At 37.1% G+C, this 22294-nt stretch overlaps 1 protein-coding gene across 1 annotated transcript in view; it reads right to left on the bottom strand.

The window, feature by feature from the left end:
- The window catches only part of MBD2 (methyl-CpG binding domain protein 2), a 67277-nt gene that overhangs the window by 24848 nt on the left and 20135 nt on the right, over nt 1-22294 (bottom strand). Inside the window, exon 3 of the mRNA XM_025886367.2 lies at nt 8054-8191. Within this exon, the coding sequence (XP_025742152.1) occupies nt 8054-8191 (138 nt within the window). The remainder of the gene's footprint in view (nt 1-8053; nt 8192-22294) is intronic.

The raw sequence follows: 22294 nt of genomic DNA, 5'->3' as shown, positions 1-22294 counted from the left end.
CACTGACATAATGGAGATACTGTGGATAAAGCCATGAATAACTAATACAGTTAGAGCAGAAAAGGAGAAGGGAGAGATGCTAAGGAGGATCTCTAAAACCAGACTTGATAAATCAGAGGTTTTCTGAACAGGTAAAGTGATATCTAAGTTCAGACTTGAGGGAGGAATAGAAAATAGGTAATTTAATATAGGAAAGAAAACAGCATGAAATATGACCAGGGAATGCAAGGGCGGAATGTGGGCAAGGAGTTTGGGGGGGATGAATAGCCATTCAAAACTCTGCAAAAAGTTTCATATGATTCAAGGGTAGAACAAGAAAAGAGAGTGAGGCCAAGGAGATGAGCAAAAGCCAAATTATAAAGTACTTTGTAAGTCATGTCAGGTGTTTTGACTTTGTACGTCATATTTAGCGGTTTTTTCCCCTAAAATTTAACAGGAATCATTGAAAGGTTTTCAGAAGAATGGCACTATCAGATCTCCATGTCAGATGGAGCTTCTGAATGCAATATGAAGAATGAATTGAAGAGAATAAGACAAGAAGCAGAGAGAGGAGATGAAATGACATTTACCTGATTTAGAGATGGAGCAAGTGAGTATTTATGGAGACAAAGTCAATGGGATTTGCTGGCTAATTAGATGTGTGAGGTAAACCATGGGAAGAGTCTAGGATGATGCTCAAAGTGCTGGCTTAGAAGCCAGGTAGACAGTGGTACTTTCACAGAGAAGAAAGGGCCAGTCTGATAGGATGATTGAGAAGTGCTGGTAAGACTTCCAAGCAAACCATGTGAGGAGGTGCATTGACACAAACAACTGAAGCCCAGGATAAAGACGTAAATTTGAAAGTCATTAACATACAGATGATAACTGAAGCCATGAGAATGAATGAAATCATCCATGCAGGCTTTTCATAGAAGAGAATGCACAGTATTCCCTGGGAAACCCCATGATTTTAAGAGATGGATAGAGAAAAAGAAACCTAAGAAGGGGAATGAGAAAAAACAAGAAAGGAGGAAAACCAAGAGAACAGTGTCACAGATAAAAGAGTATTTCAGAAGCTAGGGGTAGTCACAGTGCCTAATGCTAAAGCAGGTCAAGTAGTACAATTTAAGGACTGAAATTTGTCCATCCAATTTAATAGGGATCACCAGCAATCCTGATGAGAGCCATTCAAATGGCTGAGCAGGAACAAAAGTGGTATTTCAGAGATATAAAAACTAAGAGATAAGGTAGATATACACAATACACACAATTCCAAGAAGTTTGACTGTAAAAGGAAAAGAAAGAAAACAAATCTTAAAAAGGACACAGAGTAAAATGAATACTTTTTTTAAGATAGGCAAGATTTGTGTATATTTAAAAGCTTTGGGGAAGAAGCCATTTAGAAGAAGTTGATGGTGAAAGTTAGTTGACATAATCCATTGACTGAGATCTCTGAGAAGGTAGGAGGGAATGCATTTGGGGAGCACAGATGTTGGAATTAGCTTTAGGCCACAAGAAGATATGTTTACATTCAGTTCAGAGGGGTAATAAAAAAGCTACTCCCTTATTCAAAATCCTCTAAACATTTCTCATTTGCAAAGTTAAACACAAATGCTTTAGTTTGTTCAACTACATGAGTATTCAAATAAATGCAAATTTACAATGAAATACCATTTTTATATATTGAGTTACCAACAAGAAAAAGTACTGATAATACTCAATGGCAATGAAGGTAAGCTAAAACTGGAATGCACATAACTTATAAACAGACTTTTTTTTTTTTTTTTAAAGATTTTATTTATTTATTTGACAGAGAGAGAGAGCACAAGTAGGCAGAGAGGCAGGCAGAGGGAGAGGGAGAAGCAGACTCCCCGCTGAGCAGGGAGCCCGATGCGGGGCTCGATCCCAGGACCCCGGGATCATGACCTGAGCCGAAGGCAGCCGCTTAACCAACTGAGCCACCCAGGCGCCCCATAAACAGACTTTTAAATTGGCTCAACCCTTTGGCAACCAATTTGCCAGTATGTATCAGAAATCATATATACTCACACTAATTGTATTTCTGGGAATGTAGTCTGATGAAACAATGTAAAATATAGGAAAGAACTTATATATATAAAGATACTCACTGGAGTACTACCTATAATGGTGAAAAATTGGAAATAACACTATGGAAATGGTCAAGTAAATCATATGCTAGCATAATACACAGTTGCTGGGGCAATATAAATTAATTATAAAATCATAACACATAAATTATATAAAACATGGATAACATGTATATAATATAATGGTATGTATACATATTAAAGTATGTATATATATGTATATATACTATGATCATCAAAAGATGATCAAAGATACTATCAAAAGATGCATTAAAACATTTAAAGAATAGGGGCGCCTGGGTGGCTCAGTCAGTTGGGCATCTGCCCTCAGCTCGGGTCATGATCCCAGGGTCCTGGGATGGAGCCCTGCATCAAGCTCCCTGCTCAGTGGGGCATCTGCTTCTCCCTCTCCCTCCCACCACTCATGCTCTCTCTCTCTAATAAATAAAATATTTTTTAAAAATATTGAAAGAATATTTAAAAATGCTAAAATACTATTGTAATTGCATTATATAAAAGGAATGATGAGAAATTTTTTCTTTTGTCTATCCCAAATTTCTTTCTCTTATAAATATAGCAAATAATAACATTTAAAATTGTAAAGATTGACATTTAAGGAAACCTGTTACAACATTCTCAACTCCCACTACTTCCCATGAAAACCCTGATATCCAAACAACTTATCTTCTCATTCCTTGCACATTCCCATTATAAGAGCTTTGCTAACACTATTCTCCCTAATTGGAATGTCCTCGCCCTCCCATCTGCTTTTCTAAATCCCACTCAATCTGCAAAGTCCAGCACATGTCCTGTATCTTTTCCAAAGATTTCCCCAACCCTCCTAGCCACAGTAAAATCACCCTTCTGAACACCTATAGCACGTGTCTGTACTATTTATTTGACCCTTTGTACATGGCATCTTTCCTACATCACCCAGAATAACGCTTTTAAGTAGTACAGGACAACATGTCATCTATATCCTCTGCCCATGCAGCCAATTTTTCTATCGAGAGAAAAGGAATATAATATCTTCCATGGAACTCTGCTTTAGCTTGTCTATTTCTCAATCATAAAAACATTAATATAAGACTATTCTAGCAGTAACCTCCTGAGGTTCAGAAGAAGTAAATGTTATTAGAATGTCTAGAATGAAGAGTAATTTTATGGGTTATAATAAATACTGAAATATTTTACAAACTTTTAATATGCAATGTCTTTAGAATGTGCATATTTTTAAAATTTAACTTCATCTTAAAAGTTTCTTCTAACATATTTAAAAATATTCACTCTTGGTTACTATAAAAAAGACAAGGGATATTAAGTGCTAGCAAGGATGTGGAGAAAAGGGAACCCTCGAGCACTGTTGGTAGGAATGTAAATTGGTACAGCTGCTATGGAAAACAGTGTGGGGGTTTCTCAAGAAATTAAAAATAGAACTCTCATTTGATCCAGCAATCCCACTTCTGAGTACATATTCAAAGGAAATTAAATTACTGCCTTGAAGAGGTATCTACAACCCCATGTCACAGTAGTATTATTCACAATAGCCAAGACATGGAAACAACCTAAGTGTCCATCAACAGACGAATGGTTAAAGAAATATTATCAGCCATAAAAAGGAAGGAAATCCTGCCATTTATAACAACACAGATGAACCCTGAGGGCATTATGCTAAGTGAAATAAGTCAGAGAGAAAAAGTACAAATACTATATGATCTTACTTACATGTGGAGTCTAAAAAAGCTGAACTCATAGAAACAAAGAGAAGACTCATGGTGGCCAGGGGTGGGGGTGGATAGAGAGGTGAGGTCAAAGGATATAAACTTCCAGTCATAAGATGAATAAGTTCTGGGTACCTAATGTACAGCATAGTGAATGTCGATAACAATACTGTATTGTATACTTGAAAGTTGTCAAGAAAGATCTTAACTATTCTCACCACCACTACAAAAAAATGGCAATTGTGTGAAGTGATGGCCGTGTTACCTAACCTTATTGCAGTTATCATTTGCAATGTATATGTGTATCAAATCATCATCACATTGTAGACCTCCAATTTACATGTTATATGTCAATTATATCTCAATAAAACTGGGAAAAAAATCATCCTAAAAAAAAAAGGCTGACTTTCTGAAGAGAGTAAAGTTTCTTATCTTTTGAGAGAAGAATTAGCAAATACAAGGAAAAAATCCAGGATCAAATAGAACATTTAAATCCATTTCGCTGATTTTTAAATATTTATTTTTTGGTTAAAAAAAGTGAATATTCTGTAAGATATGTAATTAATAGTCAAAGATTATCAAAAACACCCATAGCCTATGAGCATCCCATAATATAATAATTAAAACGAAGACGTAGTGGTTCAACGATGAAGTTTCTTTGAGTTGAGGATAAAAGAAAAAGCAAGAAACCAGAAAGTGTCAAAGATGACAGCATCAAAGAGATAAGAAACAGAAACGTGAGTTCTTCATATATTGAAGGAAGAAAGCTGGGAAAGACACCCTTAACAGCAAAATCATTATTCAATTAGGTTAAAAAGATGTCGGACACGTTTTACACATCTGACCAAAAAAGGACATTTCAATGATCTTACTGTTTGAAGATTTTTAAGATTTTATTTATTTATTTGACAGAGAGAGAGAGAAAGCGAGAGAGGGAACACAAGCAGGGGGAGTGGGAGAGGGAGAGGCAGGCTTCCCGCGGAGCAGAAAGCCCAATGCGGGGCTCGATCCCAGGACCCTGGGACCATGACCTGAGCCGAAGGCAGACACTTAACAACTGAGCCACCCAGGCGCCCCTGATCTTACTGTTTGGGATAATAGTCTTATAGCTGGTAGAGTACCCTTCACCCCACTCCAGATTTCTTTTTTAATCTAATGAAAAGACAAGCACTTATCAAATATGCTGATAGTATATATATAAATATCTAGCTATTCACCCTATCATAACCAGGTTTTACAAATTCCATCTCTACCATATAGTTTTAATCATAGGCAGAAATCACTGCTGAATTCTGTTTAATGCATTTTTGTTTACATGCCCTAATTTGCAATTTTAAAGCTAAGGCAGTTTCAAGGAATCAATACATTAGAAATTTATAATTCACATATTTTACAGAATTCAAATCAGACTGCCATATAATGACGCAGGCATAGGATGTTTGTTATATAAGACAGAATTATTAATTTCTATGATTGCTTCATATCATTGCTTCAGCCTATTCAAGGTGGAACCTAGTTAAGATCCAAAAATCTAATTCTAGTTCTAGGTCTCAAAATTCAACCCTCTAAAAAGAATTACAATACCAGGAGATTGAGTACCTTACTAAAAGACTGTGACGTGGTTAAGGAATAAAAACCTTTATATCCACAGGAACCTCAAAAATAGAAACCTCTTTGTCTATTTTTTTTACTGGATGATCAAAATAACTTCTCCAAATGGACTATCTGGCAATTTATACTGCCAATCTGGTTCAACGAGGCTGTGGAAAGCACAGTTGGAAGAATTATTTTTGCCTATTTTTTTTTTTTTGGTCAACTATCTCCTCAACAAAAAGAGCTGATAAGCACATATATGACATATGTATGTCAAAATATAATTTAAATCAACATCTTTCCTTTACTTAAAAACCTGGATTTATACTGCAATAGTCAGAATGACATTATGGTTTTCAAAACATTAATATAAAAGTTGTCTCTGCTATTTTCCAACAGTTGCCCAATGCCCTGTCCTTTATTCTGAAATCCTATTACTGAGACAGTAGTCAAATATTACCCCAATTCTTATGTTGAAGATAAAGACAGGGGAAAGACAACTAATGTCTTGGTATAATCAAAAACAGCAAAAAATGTCAGGTGACATGAGGATAAAGGGAATAGTTCAAACTTTTGGAGAAGTAACCTCCTAACTAATTTTAACACTTCCTGTCTGTGCAAGTTAAAAGGAAGATAAAACCCTCAAAAGATCTGGGTTAAAATGACGTAAGATTTGGTGGGGGTGGGCGGGGAGGGGTAGGGGGATTTAGCTTTTTTGACATATTTTTTTCATTTGAAAACAATGTCATAAACTTTAATAAAAGAAGGAAAATGTAAAACTACCCAATGTATCAGTGAATAAGGAGCAACTGATCTGACTACTTCAGCTTTAAAAATCTCCATTACCAGTGTCTCTACAGCCAGGTAAAGACCCAGTAAATACAATTACTACAGTTGTTCAAATCTGTGACTGAACTTAGGCACAGAAAACAAACTACTGTTTAAATCATCATAATTTGCTACTCAATTGATCTGTAAAATATTTGGGTTTATAGACTATATTGAGAATGATTTGACAAAGAAAAGATGAGGATAAAATCCACCTACTACCTATTCTCAGTAAGACAACTCAAATTTCCAATATGGAACTATTATTATTAGTTATTCCACTTTCTTTATCTTTTTGGGCTTTTTGAAGCAAACTGTCTTACCCAATTACACACTTTGAAAAATTTCAATTGATAAAAAAACTTTACAAGGAAACGATTTAAAAATCACCAAAAAGCAAAAGGACAAGATGTTCAAGACTTTAGACAGTATCTAAGAAAGAATACAATCAGGGAATGGCTTTATCAAGGTGGGCAAAGTTCAGAATGGCAGAATTCCTTCCCTGTTGTCATGAATATATTAAAACTACTGGCGGTTTGGTGACTATCACTGGGTGCAGTAGTAAAACAGAAGGGAAAAGCCTGGTACAGAATGCTGAATGGCCCAAAGAAAACCTAAGTGGTGACAAGAGCCTAAAGGCACATGCAGGTACGCATCTTTTATATTGGATGTGATACACTTACATGGCCCCTGTTGAATCTCTTGGGGACCAACAGTAAAGCAAGTTTAGAACTTCAAATCTTGAGACATCTATAGCAAGATGCTGATCCAATGTGGCTCCAAATATCTTCTGTTTTCCTGGCTCACCTGAAGAGGAAAAAACACTACAGAGGATGTGGGAACTGAATTTCTTTATGTAGTTTCTTCTAGAGCAACTGTCTGAAAGTTTTGGCCCAATCCTTTATGAAGTCTGGAGATGAGACACTTGAGGGACTAGTGAAAAACAAAATTCAAATGAAAAGGTGGAATGAGGCATCTAAACGGGGGAATATGAGAGCAAAAGATAATCGTCGTAGGTAAATCAGCATTTCTAATCTGTAAGTGGGAGGAGGCAGAGAAAGGAGAGAAAAAATATGCACAGATGTTTCTCCCTCCACTCCCTCACCCCAGTTGCTACTAAAAATTCCTGAAGTACCTAAACTTTTTGACCACAATTAGGGAGTGAATAAACAAGGTTATTTGGAAAGGTAAGCATTTTGTCAAGTCTCCCTCCCCGGGCTATGTGACATTATTAAGCAGCAGGGAGGCCTCTCAGATAATACTTTTTTCTAAGAACAGATTCTGGTGCAATACAGCTTGAAGCAATAAAGAAAGAGAAATATAAACTCAATTTCTGCAAAAATGGAAGTCACAGGACAATATACCATATTGACAAAGTTTATTTAATTCTGTTTTTCAAAAGGGGAGGGACAGCTTTCATATAATAAGAAATCAGAACAAAAAGTAGTTTCTATATAATAGAAAATATTTTTAAACTAAGCAACACAAACTGCATGCTTCGTCCCCTTGGGAAATATTATCCCCTGGAAAGATAATCTTTAAAAAAAAACTAAGATTAGCAAAAGCAAATCTGATGTACATTACCACACAAAAACATAAAAATGTAGTCCATAATATTAATTTAGATTCATTTTTAATTAACTTTTTTCCTAAAACATTTTACTAAATAGTATATTATTATTCTCCAGCATTCATGCAATAGCCTACGACATAAAAGTTTTCTTTCCAAATATTTTCCATTTTAACCAGTTTACTTGAACTATGTCTGGTAAACATACCAGAATTTTCTGACAAGTAAGATTGGAGAACCAATTAGATCCTTACCTGACGTGGCTGCTCATTCATTCTTTGTGGGTCTGATTTCACTTTATTACTAGGATGATTTGTGACTTTGGTTACTGGTTGTTTGAAAATCGATGCAGTTTGTCTAATTGGCAATGTTGTATTCAAGTCTGGTTTACCCTGTGGATATAAGCATGTTTTCATTAGTAAATATTACATATAAATATAATTTGATGAATTAATTCATTATCCATTAAAGTTTTTACTTAAATTCCAGTTAGTTAACGTACGGTGTAATATTAGTTTCAGGTGTACAATATAGTGATTCAACACTTCCATACATCACCCAGTGCTCATCACAAGTGTCCTCCTTGATCCCCATAACCTATTTCCCCCATCTCCCCACCAATCTCCTCTCTGGTAACCATCAGTTCTCTATAATTAAGAGTCTGTTTCTTGGTTTGTCTTTTTTTTTTCCCTTTGCTTGTTTGTTTTTTTTAAGTTTATTTACTTATTTAAGTAATCTCTACACCTAGTGTGGGGCTCAAACTCAGGACTGAGATCGAATCACATGCTCCTCTGACTGAGCCAGCCAGGCGCCCCTGCTCTGTTTCTTAAATTCCACATATGAGTGAAATCGTATGGATGGAGCTAGAGATTATTATGCTAAGCAAAATAAATCAGAGAAAGACAAATACCATTATCCATTACTTTAAATCAGATTATTCCAAACTTCTCAATCTAAGCCTTATAAATACGCTACAGCACATCTTTAGCACATCATTATGCAAGACGTATGTGACGTTTTCTCATTTAAAAGCTGTGTACTTTAAAATGTAAGAAAATTATATGAAATTCATAATTAATTTGATTAGCATGATACTCGGGACTGTTAAATGAACAAATGTATTTATGGGTAACACAAAAAGAGTTTTCAGAACAACAATCAGGATAGCAATCATCTCAACACTTGAGAATGGAGGAAAATAATGGCACACTTGGCCATTAAAATGTTAACTGGTCAGCTATTAGGAGGCCAGGCTTACTTACCACGTAAGTTAAATTTCACTCCCATATAAAAAGACAATTAGAAATGAAAGTTCTAATTCTAGCAAACAGAACTCAATTTAGCAATAAACTTATCTAATTTTAATCAACCCATAAATAAAATCTAAGATGTGTTCAAAATGTGGCAGAGTTGCTGTTAAGTTCATTTGCAATGAATGCTCTAATAGCCATGGGGGGTGGACAGGCAGAGGGGGCAAGGAAGGAGAAAAAAAAGAAAAAGAACAAAATGTGATTTAATCATTGTATATTCTAATTCTGGCAAAAAAATACATATAGATAAAAGGTCATCTGTATCTGAAAACAATATACGTCTGATATTTTTGATTACTTGATAAATCTACAGGATATTCAATGAACTTTTGTTAACTATCCTCAGATAAAAATTGTGCTATCAACTTCCAGACTCCAAAACAATGGTTCTCAAACTTCAGCACACATCAGAACCACCTGGAGGGTTTATTAAAACACAGATTCCTGGGCCTCCCTCCTAGAGATTCTGATTCGGTAGAGATGAGGTGGGGCCTGGGAACTTCCATTTCTATTAAGGTCTCAGGTGATGCTGATGCTGCTGACCCAGGGACCACTTGGAGAACCACTACTCTAAAACAAAGATTGCAAATTGGTGGCAGGAGAACCAAGTTTAACCCATAGATGTATTTTGTCCAGTTTTTAGTGTCTAATAAAATGAACGAACATCCACAGACCTGGAGATTTCACATAAAATCCAGATTCTAGCTTCTCTTAAAAACTCAAAAGATCTAGGGCGCCTGGGTGGCTCAGTTGGTTAAGCAACTGCCTTCGGCTCAGGTCATGATCCTGGAGTCCCGGGATCGAGTCCCACATCGGGCTCCCTGCTGAGCAGGGAGTCTGCTTCTCCCTCTGACCCTCTTCCCTCTCGTGCTCTCATTCTCTCTCTCTCAAATAAATAAATAAAATCTTAAAAAAAAAAAAAACTCAAAAGATCTAGAAACCCTGGACTTGATTTGGCCACAACAGGCCATAATTAATTAGTAATGGCTGCTCACAAGAGGTGTCAAGGGTTCTCTTTTAGCAAAATTCCTCAACAACTCATGTTTGCATTACCTGTCTGAGCCCTAGGTGTTGAGTTTGTGACCTCTTCTTAAAGAATGTTACCAATGTCTAGAAAGGTAAGCAGCCGAATAAATTAAACTGACAATTAGCACAATTATGGTATTACTTGGACCCTCTACTAAATGTCTCCATCACCATCCTCTCCACACACCCCCTTCCCCCATCCCTTCTTCTCTGTATGTACTGGGCATGCTTGTCATTCCTCTATCTCACTCAATTTCTTCCAATGTAAGTGCTAACCTTTAGGAGATACAGTCATCTTTTTTAAGTTTATTATTTTTTTAGTTAATCTCTACACCCAACATGGGGCTCAAACTCACAACCCTGAGATGAATCGCCTGCTCTTCCAACTGAGTTGGCCAGGCGCCCCAAGATATATTCATCTTAATTAAGACTAACAATATCTCTTAAGTATTTAGCTTCCTTATTTTTATATTTTCAAAAAATTATTTAGAAGTGAGCAAATTTGACTGGCAGGCTGCAAAATAACCACTCAGAATGCCATCTTTAAAAGTGTGAAGCCTGGGAATGTGTATTTTTAAAAGTTCTCCTGGATGGGGCACCTAGCTTGCTCAGTCAGTTAAGCATCCAACTCTTCATTTCGGCTCAGGTCATCATCTCAGTGTCCTGGGATTGAGCCCCACATGGGGCTCTGCACTCAGCAGTCTGCTTCTCTGCTTCTCTCCCTTTGCCCCTCTCCCCACTCATGTGCACACACACAGGTGCGTGTTCTCTCTCTCAAATGAATAAATGAATTAAAAAAAAAAAAAGCTCTCCGGGTAATTCTGTGATGCAAAGGTTTGGATACCTCTGATTTATGACATCTAGAGAATTCTGAGGCCCTAAGTGAAGCTACCCAAACTCTAAAATTGTGAATATTCAATCCTAAAGCTTACAGAGAACTTTTCCTGTCATTATAATTAGAATGTATCACTAAATAATACCTCGTTTGGTTTTTAATGTTTTCATTCCTTATTAAAGAACAATATACTCTGGGGCACCTGGGTGGCTCAGTCGTTAAGCGTCTGCCTTCGGCTCAGGTCATGATCCCGGGGTCCTGGGATCGAGCCCCACATTGGGCTCCCTGCTCAGCAGGGAGTCTGCTTCTCCCTCTCCCTCTGCTGCTCTCTCTGTCCAATAAATAAATAAAATCTTAAACAATATACTCTGCTGGTATTAGAACAAGACGGCATCAGGGGACACAGTATACTGCAACTATTGGTATGAGCAAACAGTGGAAACTCTTTTAAGATTCTCGTTGTTACAAAGGATGACTAGAGGGGCTATTCTAAATGAATCCTGAATCCAAAAAGACTGGAAGGAAGTTTCTATGTTTCATACATAGAAAATTATTGGAGCTACAATGGTAAGACTTTTTTTTTTCATTAACATGTTTTTGGTGCACTAAGTAAAAATTAGAAGAAAAAGCTGGCTTTTTCTTCCACTGTCTGATACACACTTCCACTGTCTGATAAGGAGTGCATTCCTCAGTGGAATGGAGTAAGAGATTACTCAAGAGGATGCTGTGTTACTTTTCTCTTGATCTTATTTTGATTTTTATTATGTTTTCTCCTTTTAACTGGCTTGAAAGGTCTGAAGACAAATTTACTAATTAATTTTGTATTCCAAAAGTGTCATGTGATCTGAAAAACTGGACTAACTGGTTTTCTCAGAAACTGTCACAGAAATACTAAATTTTATTACCACTCTCACCTGAGGAGTGCCAAAGAGTCACTGTTCATGTCCAATTGTGTGTCGGGATCCTTCTAAATAACTACCAATCCACCATAAACTTAGGAATTATAAAGCAAACACTTTTTTAATGGGACAAAATTAAAGCTATTCTTATAGTTTTGTTTTGTTTTTAAGATTTTATTTATTTGACAGAGAGAGACACAGCAAGAGAGGGAACACAAACAGGGGGAGTAGGAGAGGGAGAAGCAGGCTTCCTGCTGAGCAGGGAGCCTAGAGATGATGATGAGATGATGATGATGATGATGATGATGATGATGATGATGATGATGATGCGGGGCTCCATCCCAGGACCCTGGGATCATGACCTGAGCAGAAGGCAGACGCTTAATGACTGAGCCACCCAGGCGCCCAAAGCTATTCTTACAGTTCTAATCTTCCCTTTCAGTATAAGAAAAAGTAAAGCAGAAGTTTCTTATACCACAAAGTTAAAATAGCAAACACGCACATTTTAATATTAGAAAGAAAAGTTTCCAGCCTTGATAAATCTCGGTATATAGGGTAGCCCTCAAATCAAAATTTAATGTATTTTATATTAATGTGTATATTAGGCTGGAAGTACTCAAATAACTCAAATAATTTTGAGACAGACGCTGTTCTATCCCCTTAGGTGCTGGGAGGAATACAAAAATAAATCTTTACATTTTTTTTAAAAAGTTTACTTCACCTCTTTCCAATACATATCTGAGGTGGATCTTTGTACACTCAGGAAGAACAAATATGCAATAAAAATTAATTTTTAAAAACAGAGAATCAGTGACAGGGGAAAACAAATTTCCTTTTGAAAAGGTTAATAGTCACCAATACTAGCACTGAGCATCAAAAGTGGGTCTGAAATTGTTAGGAGTCTGGGTGAAAAGAGAAACATTAAATCATATAGATACCAGGTCAGAAAGGAGGAAACATACCAATTAATAAGGAAAACAAAGCTGTCCTGGTATTAAATCTAGAAAAAAATTAAAGTCACTAACATCAAATATTAAGCAAATTTCAAATGTTTTTTTTTCAGTGACCTTCCTCAAAAGCCAAGAACGTAATATTTAAAGGAAACTTGGAGACGGTGATTCTTAAAGGAACTAAACACTCTAATTTTAATGTAGCCTTTCAGTTGACCTAACTTGACTAAGGCTAGAAAAAAGGATAATTAAAGCGGTGGATGAAGAGCATGTGTCATAAAGCAATGATTTTCAAACATTTCTACATTCCTACTGGCTAAAAAATATCTGAAAATACCTCATTTACATTTCAAAGCTAACATCAAGGGCGCCTGGGTGGCTCAGTTGGTTGGGCGACTGCCTTCGGCTCGGGTCGTGATCCTGAAGTTCCGGGATCAAGTCCCGCATCGGGCTCCCTGCTCAACAGGGAGTCTGCTTCTCCCTCTGACCCTCCCCCCTCTCATGTGCTCTCTCTCTCTCATTCTCTCTCAAATAAAATAAATAAAATCTTAAAAAAAAGACTATTTCAAACTTTAACGTAACTGCAAAGAATGCACTTACTACAGTATTTTAAATATTGACACTTTGATAATAAACGTATCATTTTAAGATGTATCTAACACAATCTAAATATACCCACCAACCACTTACACATGAATAAACTCTTCAATAGTTATTTTACTTCACTCCTTTTTCTCTTTGAATAATTCCATTCCCAAAGTTATTTCCTATTTTAAACTTGAAAACTTTTCACTGATCATCTATGCATCGAGATTTTTTTAAACTTTTTCTTATCATAAAGTACTTAGTGATTTTTTTAAAAAACTAAATTTCTGGTTTACTACATCAGTAGTATATAACTGCCCCAAAACAGTAAATTACACATAAGTGAAATAAAAATTATATTAAAGAAGAGCTTTTTTCAAATTTAAAACTAACTTCATGGGCTTGGATGAGTATTACTAGCTGCTAGAATGCGCCAAGATTTAGTACCAATTCTGTTCCTATTCTTCATTTTTTAAAGATGTAACGCCAAGAAAGCTTGTTCGCATAAATGAGTAAATAGAATGGGTTTATTGTCCATCTTTGAACTTTTTTTTAAGATTTATTTATTTATTTGAGAGCGCGAGAATGAGAGAGAGAAAGAGTACATGAGAGGGGAGAGGGTTAGAGGGAGAAGCAGGCTCCCAGCCAAGCAGGGAGCCCGATGCGGGACTCGATCCCGGGACTCCAGGATCATGACCTGAGCAGAAGGCAGTCGCCCAACCAACTGAGCCAACCAGGCGCCCTTGAACTTCTTTTGAGTTATATGTCAAAATACTGCATAGTGAACCATCAAAAAATTTTAATAATAATAATTAAGTTCTCTATAAATTTCAGACAAAGAATTATACTGGCAGAAAGACTTGACTGTTACCAAGTAATTCATTTTCTTGGCATCCAACACCAGTATTTCAAATTATTCCTTTACTAGAGATCAAACATTTTGCACCATAGTAATATGGCAGACAAGTAAAAAGTGTGCTCTTCTATAAAATGGGAGAAGGTGGACTACGAAAGGGGAACGGGAAAAAAAGAGCCTGTACCTCCATCTCAGGTGCATGCTCAGATCAACTGCAGGAAAGAGTATACACAGAAGGATACAGGAGCACTCTTTCAAAATCATCCCTGTTGCGTATACCACGTAAGCCTTCACACAGCATAGTTTGAACAGCAGGAATTTAATTTATTCTAATATCACTTTTCCCAGCCTGGCTTTGAATTAAAGCTGAATGACAGTTTGGAATTGTACATATTCTATGACAAGAGCCAAAAGGGCTCATTTTTATCTTTAATCCTGCAAATTTTGTACTTTGTATTTTAAAAATTAGCCATGTTTAATTTTTTAAAAATATTTAAAAAGAGGGAGAGCACACATGAGCAGGGGGAGGGAGAGAGGGAAAAGCAGACTCCCCACTGATCAGGGAGCCAGACGTAGGGCTTGACCCCAGGACCCTAGGTTCATGACCTGAGCTGAAGGCAGACACTTAACCAACTGAGCCACCAGGCACCCCAAGCCATGTTTGTTTTAATGTGAAATGCTGCTCTGCTTATCAAAAATGCTCAAATAAAACTGACACTTCCAAGTATCATTCAAGTATCATTTTAATTCTATGGCTTTCCATATCACCCCCAAGAGATACTTTATTTTTCTAAGGTCATTTTTCTCATCTATAAATGAGAATAACAATAACCACTCATAAGATTCTTACGAAGATCAAACAAGATAATGCATGTATGATGCAGCTTTCATTCAGTCACTGAGCAAATCCTGAACAAATATGCCTACTATGTGCAGGCACATGCTGGGTATATGGTCATCATCAAAACAAAAAAGTCCCTGCCTCAAAGCTTACATTCTGGGGGATGGAAGACAATTAACAGAATAGGCTTGTATTTTATAGTCATGTTGGCATGTAAATTCTGAATAGATAGCTGCTATTTCTATTATCAGCATTAACATGTTTTTGACCATGCTACTGAAATTTAGGGACTTAAACCTATTAAGCTTTTCCAGGAGGAAAGCTATCCCCTGGTTCACAAAGAGGGGAGCCTGAGTGGTATCTTTAGACCAAACCAGTATTATCGTCAAAAAAATAATTTCAGATTTGTTCCAGAATATGTACAGTAGCCTACAGTTAATGCCTTTTCACAAAATCAAAAACCAACAATGCAAAGCACTTTACAATCTTTCAGATTTTTTTAAAATTGAGATATTATTCACATACCATAAAATTCACCATTTTTAAGCATACAATTCAGTGTTTTTTTAGTATATTCATAAAGTTGTGGAAATTCCGTAGCTTTTGCAAAAGGTAAAGAATATCTGGGATCTATGATTTTGTACTGAAAATCCACTTAGTGTAAAATCCCAAGTGAGGAACAAGATTTTTTTTTTAAGGAGATCAATGGGATATTTAAAAAAAAATAGGTGGACAACACTGTGAGCTCATTAAAAAGCACTTGTAGTTAACTGAAGAGGTGGAAGATTGAAATTCAACCCTAAAAGTTTTGAAGAGTTCTACTTGAAAAATAACTTCTTGCAGCTTTAGTGAATAGCAGGTCATTAAAGGACTTATGGCAAAAGATGGGAATGAGTTTCAACCCAATGCTTATGAGCAGCTCTACTCAAACTAAGGCAGCTATTGTGTGAAACTCATTGTCTCCTTTACATCTGGGCTGATACTAGCTGTGTGTACACAACCTTGGGAGAATTGTGGCAATAGTCACACAAATTATTTTCTGTAGGGCTTAATTCTCTTGCTAACCTACAGTCTACAATGACAGGGAACTTCCTTTGCTATATTCCCAGTCTGCAATAATGCCTAAGTATAGAATGTGCTAAAAAAAATCTCTGTGGGATAATTGGATGCATAAAATGTCTATTATATGTAAAATCTTCTGTTATGCAGACCTTACCCTTCAATATTCTCATTTTCTGCTTTAAACTTATAGATGCTAAAATAGGTGGAAAATACAATTCAATGCAGTCTACAATATCCATCTCAATTTTATTATGTAAAGAATAGAGTCTCATCTGTATTACCTGCCTTGAGATTAGTGTAAGAGAAATAGTCCCAAGACTTACTCCATCTATTACTATTTAACATATACTTATAGGTATCTGGCCAGTGTCTTCCTCTGAGTCACACAGACAGCCCACAGTCAGGACCGTATTTCAATTGTGTCCTCTGCTCTAACATTTATCAAAATTAGTATCACTGCACATCACATTCCTATCTCAGTAGTAACCATAGTCAAGTCCCTCTGATCATACGTTATCACCCACCACTCATCCCCAGTCTGTACATCCACTCATCTACCCCACTGTTCAGTGGCTTTCAAACTTTTCTGACCCGTCCCTCCCCCAATCCTTATACTATACGCTCCGGAATGACCGACTAGGCTTTCCTACGTCCTCAGTATTTTCTCTAAACATTCTCTCCAGCTCCCGCACTTACTGACTTGGTCATCCCTTGAAGATACTATCTCCCCTCAGGTTCTCTCAAATGAAACTTTTCTCTTTCCCTCCCTCCCCCCACTCCTTCCTCCCTTCTTCCTTCTCACTCTCAACTGCATATCCAAGGGCCAAAAGGTGGTATAGGTTTTATTCTTTCTCCCATTTTTCTCAAATAATTTCTCCATTTTTGATCCTTTAAAAAAACACCAGTTCTTTGAAGCTCGTATCCAGCTATCCTGCCTCTTCCTCTCCTCCCTTTCTCCTTCCTTTGCGAGACTTTAGTTTCCATTTCAGTCTTTCTCTCCATCCCAACTCTTGTCCTCATTCTGGGAGACCTCAATATCCATGCGGATAACTCACCCAACATGCCGGGTCCTTTGATCTATTCCTCTGCCCACCCTCACTCACCTAACGTTACAGCCACAGGCTTGTCAACACTAGTAACTACGCCATCTCCAGCACCTCCATCCGGCATCCAGTTCTCCAATTCCTACTTCCTATCCTTGCAGCTCACTTTCTCAGAACCGCCCTCTGCATTTCTTTCACCCCAGCAGTATCTCCTATCCATGGACCGTCCTATTTTCTCACGCAGCCTTAACCACTTTCACATTCTACCCTACCCAGTACAGGTTCTACGGTCCATCATCATCATGCTGCAAATGTGCTTAACTTTCTTGACCTCTGTGGTTTCTCCACTTGTGCTACAGACCCCATTCTTCTTAAACTTCAGTCTTCTAAATTGGGAGATTAACCAAATGAGCATCTCTTTCATCTACCATCTAGTGATTCTTTTCTCCATCCAAACAAAATTTAGTGAAAGATTTGTCCATGCTAATTCTCTCTCTCTCATTTTCAACCCCATCCAATCTGGCTTCTGTTGCCACCGAAAATCAAGGTTATTAATTAGCTTCATGTTGCCAAATTCAATGGAAGTTTCTCAGTCTCCCTCCACTCAACCCTTCAACGGCATCAATATAACTGACCACTCTTCTTTTTGAAGCATTCTCTCTCCCATGTCTCTCCTTCTTACTAGCCATTCTTTCTCAACCCACTTTGTGGATTCCTTCTACTCTAACCAAGTTCTAATTATTGGATTTTCTCAGATGCTGGTTCTGGATCCTTATGTCTGGGTAAGGTAATCTCCTTTAGTCCCATTACTTAGAGTACTACCTATGTGCTTATGACTTTCCAGCTGAGACCTCTCAATTGCCATATTAACTGCATACAGGACATTTCCATTTAGATGTTTAATAAGCAACACAAACTCTGCATGTTCAAAATTTATTTTATCCATCCATAGAAACTCTCCTAAGGTGACCTCAGTAAATGGTAACCCAATCCACCCACTCATCTAAAAACTAAGGTCTCACACTTGAGTCTTTTCTATCATCTTCCCCACCCAATCATTAGCAAATCCTATAAATTCTACATTCAAAACAGATCTAGAAACTGCCCACTTCTCTCCACCACCACGTATCCAGGCCATCATCATTTATCAGCAGACTACTATAACAGCTACTTGCTGTTCACTTCCACTTTTGTCTATTTCATTTCAAATTAACAGAAACTGAACAGTGGCCCACACTTAAGGGAGATGCCAATAATAGCTTATTAAGACTTCAAGGCATACAAACGCTAACTTATCACCTGTGATCTGCTTACTCCCCCTCTCCACCCCCAACTATATTCACTAGAGAGATACCAGAAGACACTATTCAACAAATGCTTAATACACTGATGAAGAGGACACCAGCAACTTTGGAAAAGATTTTAGTTACTTTATACGTCAGGATTGTTGGTAGAAAGAATGAGGTCACTGTTTTCAGTGTGGATGGATTCTAGGAAGAATCCAAGGAACAGTTCTTACCACACAGTGTGCTCTACCAGGAGCTGGTCACCAGAATTGATCCTACCACAGAGCTCGTTAGTACTGGTTAACTGACCATGTCCCAAGGACACAATTAAGTCAGCCCACTAAGGTACTACTTCAACAACTTAAGTCATCTGTTCAACAAAGGTCTAATTTGAGCTACAGCAAGTGAGTTGGTCCCTCAAATCTTTTGCCAAGGCTTTGCTTCCTTTCCTGCTTCTAAAACAGTCGTTATTAGCTTTCTTAGCTACATTTTCCTTTGAGAATTTGATAAAGATAACAGACTCTCTCCTCAGAGAAATGCGTAACAGAAAATACGGCACTCAGTTCAAAGATTCCTGGAGGGCCTCCTGAAGAATGTACTCTCAGGTTGGACACCTGCCTGAATTCTCTATTGACCTCTTTCATCCACTGAAGGAAAAAATAACAATAATGATAATGTTCCTTGGTCATGCATTCTCTTCTAAATATTGTCCTCTCTCCTCCACCTCTCATTCTAGCTCTGTAAGAGCAGTCTAACCATTTTTATGGGGAGAGGAGTAAAAATGCACATATATGTACATTTGTAAATGCACAGAAGCTCTGGAAAGACATACAAAAAAACCAATTAATAACTTCTCAGGAAGAAGACAGCATATGAGAGGCTGGAGAGAGAGGGAGACTTTTTTATTGAGTATCCTTTCACCCTGTGTACAATTTACCTAATCAAATAATAACAAATCAAAATTTTAAAACTTTTAAATGAGCAGCTACATTTTGCTTCTAATTTCTCAAATCCCAGAAATTTTCTAGCATTTTAAGAAAGACTTCTGGTCCCTCAAAATTGGTTATAAAAGGTCATCAGATGCCTTCTAATTTGGAAATCCAATGGATACTACAAAGTCTTTATACTCCTTGATCTCGTCATGTCATTTAACAAAAATTTTCTTTCCTAGGCTTTTAGAACACCACATTTTCTTAATTCTCCTACTACCTTTCTGGAAGTTCGTTCGTACTCTCCACAAGACTAATTTATTCATTTATTCACTACCAATAGTGTGACAAGATACTTTTCTATTTGGCCCTCTGTTAGGCAATCCTAAAAGTTATGACAATCTACAATGACAGGAGTTCTCAAAGCATGACCTCAGAGTTCCTAGGCATGCACCAGATCCTTTCAGAATTCCAACAAACAGAACTTCTAACTTGATCTTCTTCACCCCCTCCCCAAACTTGTTCTTCCTCCCCTATTCTTTTTTTTTAAACTTTTTTTTTTTTTAAGATTTTATTTATTTATTCATGACAGACAGAGAGAGAGAGAGAGAAGCAGAGGGAGAAGCAGGCTCCTAAGGAGCAGGGAGCCCGATGCGGGACTCGATCCCAGGACCCTGGGATCATGACCTGAGCTGAAGGCAGACGCTTAACCATCTGAGCCACCCAGGCGCCCTTCCTCCCCTATTCTTTATCGACCTTCACCCCAAGTGACTCACGCCAAAACTGCAGCAGGCATGAACAGCTCTCTCTACAATCATCAGTACTTAGACTTACTGATTTCTCTTGATTGAATCTCACACCCTTCCACACCTCCTGCTATAGCGTTAGCAGCCATCATTCCTTTTCTAGCCAACAGCCCAAGCACTTCCCTACTTCCAGTTTCACCTTTTCCCAAATCCATTCTCTACACTGCACCCACTCTATATCCAATACCCAATCTGATTCCTACTATCACCACCTGTTCACTTAAGTTTCTCAAACTGCAGATACTGCCCCCAAGATATATTAGCTCTCTACAAGAATTTTTATTATTTTGTTGAGGATAATTAAAACAAGGACATTCTACATCATTTGGTTATATACCTAGGACACAGCCATATAGAACCCAAGGCTGTGTTTACAAAATCACAATAGCATACTACCATAAACCAAAGTAATTCATGAGAAATGAATAATGGCAGACTTATACAACTGATTCCATTCAAGACAACATGATGCTCTTTATTTCCAAATGTATCAAATCTGTGTGAATAGAGAAATGTGATGAAAGAACCGAGTCTTTCCAAGGTATTAGCAGCACTGACAAGCCACTCTAAAAAAGTAACTTGTTCCATAACAATTCATATTGTGAGCATTTTATAAAATACATATGTCACATTAATGTTGGAGAACTTGGATATTATTAGTTTTTAGCTTTAATTTATAAACATTTCAGTGTTAAGAACTAGAAACATAAGAAATTCAGTTTAATGTTTACACATCTGAAACACTGAAACAAAAGGAACTGCTAACAACAAAACCAAACTACGGGAGTTCCCAAAACATATTTTGCACCCAGAATCACTATACTCTTTTTTATCCCAGCCTAGTCTTTCTAATTACATTTTTAAAGAAACTTACCTTTTTAAGAAATGTGCTTCCTTTTTAAAATGTTGAGGGTCATATCTCTGAAACCTTAAAACATCTCCCCTCTTTAAAAGACCAAAGCCTGGATGAATGCCTAAATACTTAGCTTTCAAAGCAAAGGTTTTGTCGTCTTATTTGCATGTTGAGGCATAGCTCTCAATATCATCACATAAACTATTCTCCCTTTGAGTAAGCTTTGAGAAAGCTGCTCATCACTTCAAACTCTGTATTGATGACTTCCATATCTTTGTCTAGTCTTTTTCCATCAACCTAATGGAATATCTTCAGCAACCTACTTGATGGATACACTTTATCAACTAGAAAGACGGAGGTAGCAACTAGAAATAATTATGGTAGTGGCAAATCAGTAAGGCACAATATGATGAAGAATGGAAGAGATTTTCAGAGTAAGGTTAAGTCTGAGACTGAGACAAGCAGGAATAGGTACTGCAAAAACAGCAAATAGTAATCCAAAGACAATGCCCATTCCACTGTACCCTCTCATCCTAAAATAACTGCCACTTTGCAAAGATCTTCAAAAGATATTTTTTCAAAGATACCTTAAGTATTATGCACCCAGGAAACCCACTTTTGATATGGAACATATATTAAGATCTCAGTTTATAATCAGTCATTATAAACTACAATTTAATCTGTATCAAAGTTTGTTAATTACATTTCAAATTCTTTCAAGGGTTTTTAAAAACCTCAAAAACAACACAATAATGCACTTCAGCCAAGTTTATAACTATATAACAAAACTAGCTAACATTCCTATTTACCAATTTATATCTCCCAGTGTTCTCCATACTGTATTATTTTTTAAAAAGATATAATACAGAATTAGCCACAAATACATTTTCTGCTTTTATAGAGATATTCAATGTTGGTATTACTCCAAAAGAGAGCCTATTTTTTATTTTAAAAGATTTTATTTATTTGACAGAGAGAGAGAGAGAGACAGCCAGAGAGGGAACACAGCAGGGGGAGTGGGAGAGGGAGAAGCAGGCTTCCCGCTGAGCAGGGAGCCTGATGCGGGGCTTGATCCCAGGGCTCTGGGATCATGACCTGAGCGAAGGCAGACACTTAACAACTGAGCCACCCAGGCACCCCAAGAGAGCTTATTTTTAAAACTGCAAAACTCCATTTTTGTGACTGCTTAATTAAAATAAAATCAGGTGCAAAAA

The sequence above is a fragment of the Callorhinus ursinus genome, unplaced genomic scaffold (genome assembly GCF_003265705.2).
Source record: "Callorhinus ursinus isolate GAN/ISIS: 27379988/994484 unplaced genomic scaffold, GSC_fseal_2.0 scaffold11, whole genome shotgun sequence".
In the NCBI taxonomy this organism is placed as follows: Eukaryota; Metazoa; Chordata; class Mammalia; order Carnivora; family Otariidae; genus Callorhinus; species Callorhinus ursinus.
The sequence above is the reverse complement of the archived record's forward strand: the minus strand, read 5'-3'. Positions and strand labels throughout refer to the sequence as shown.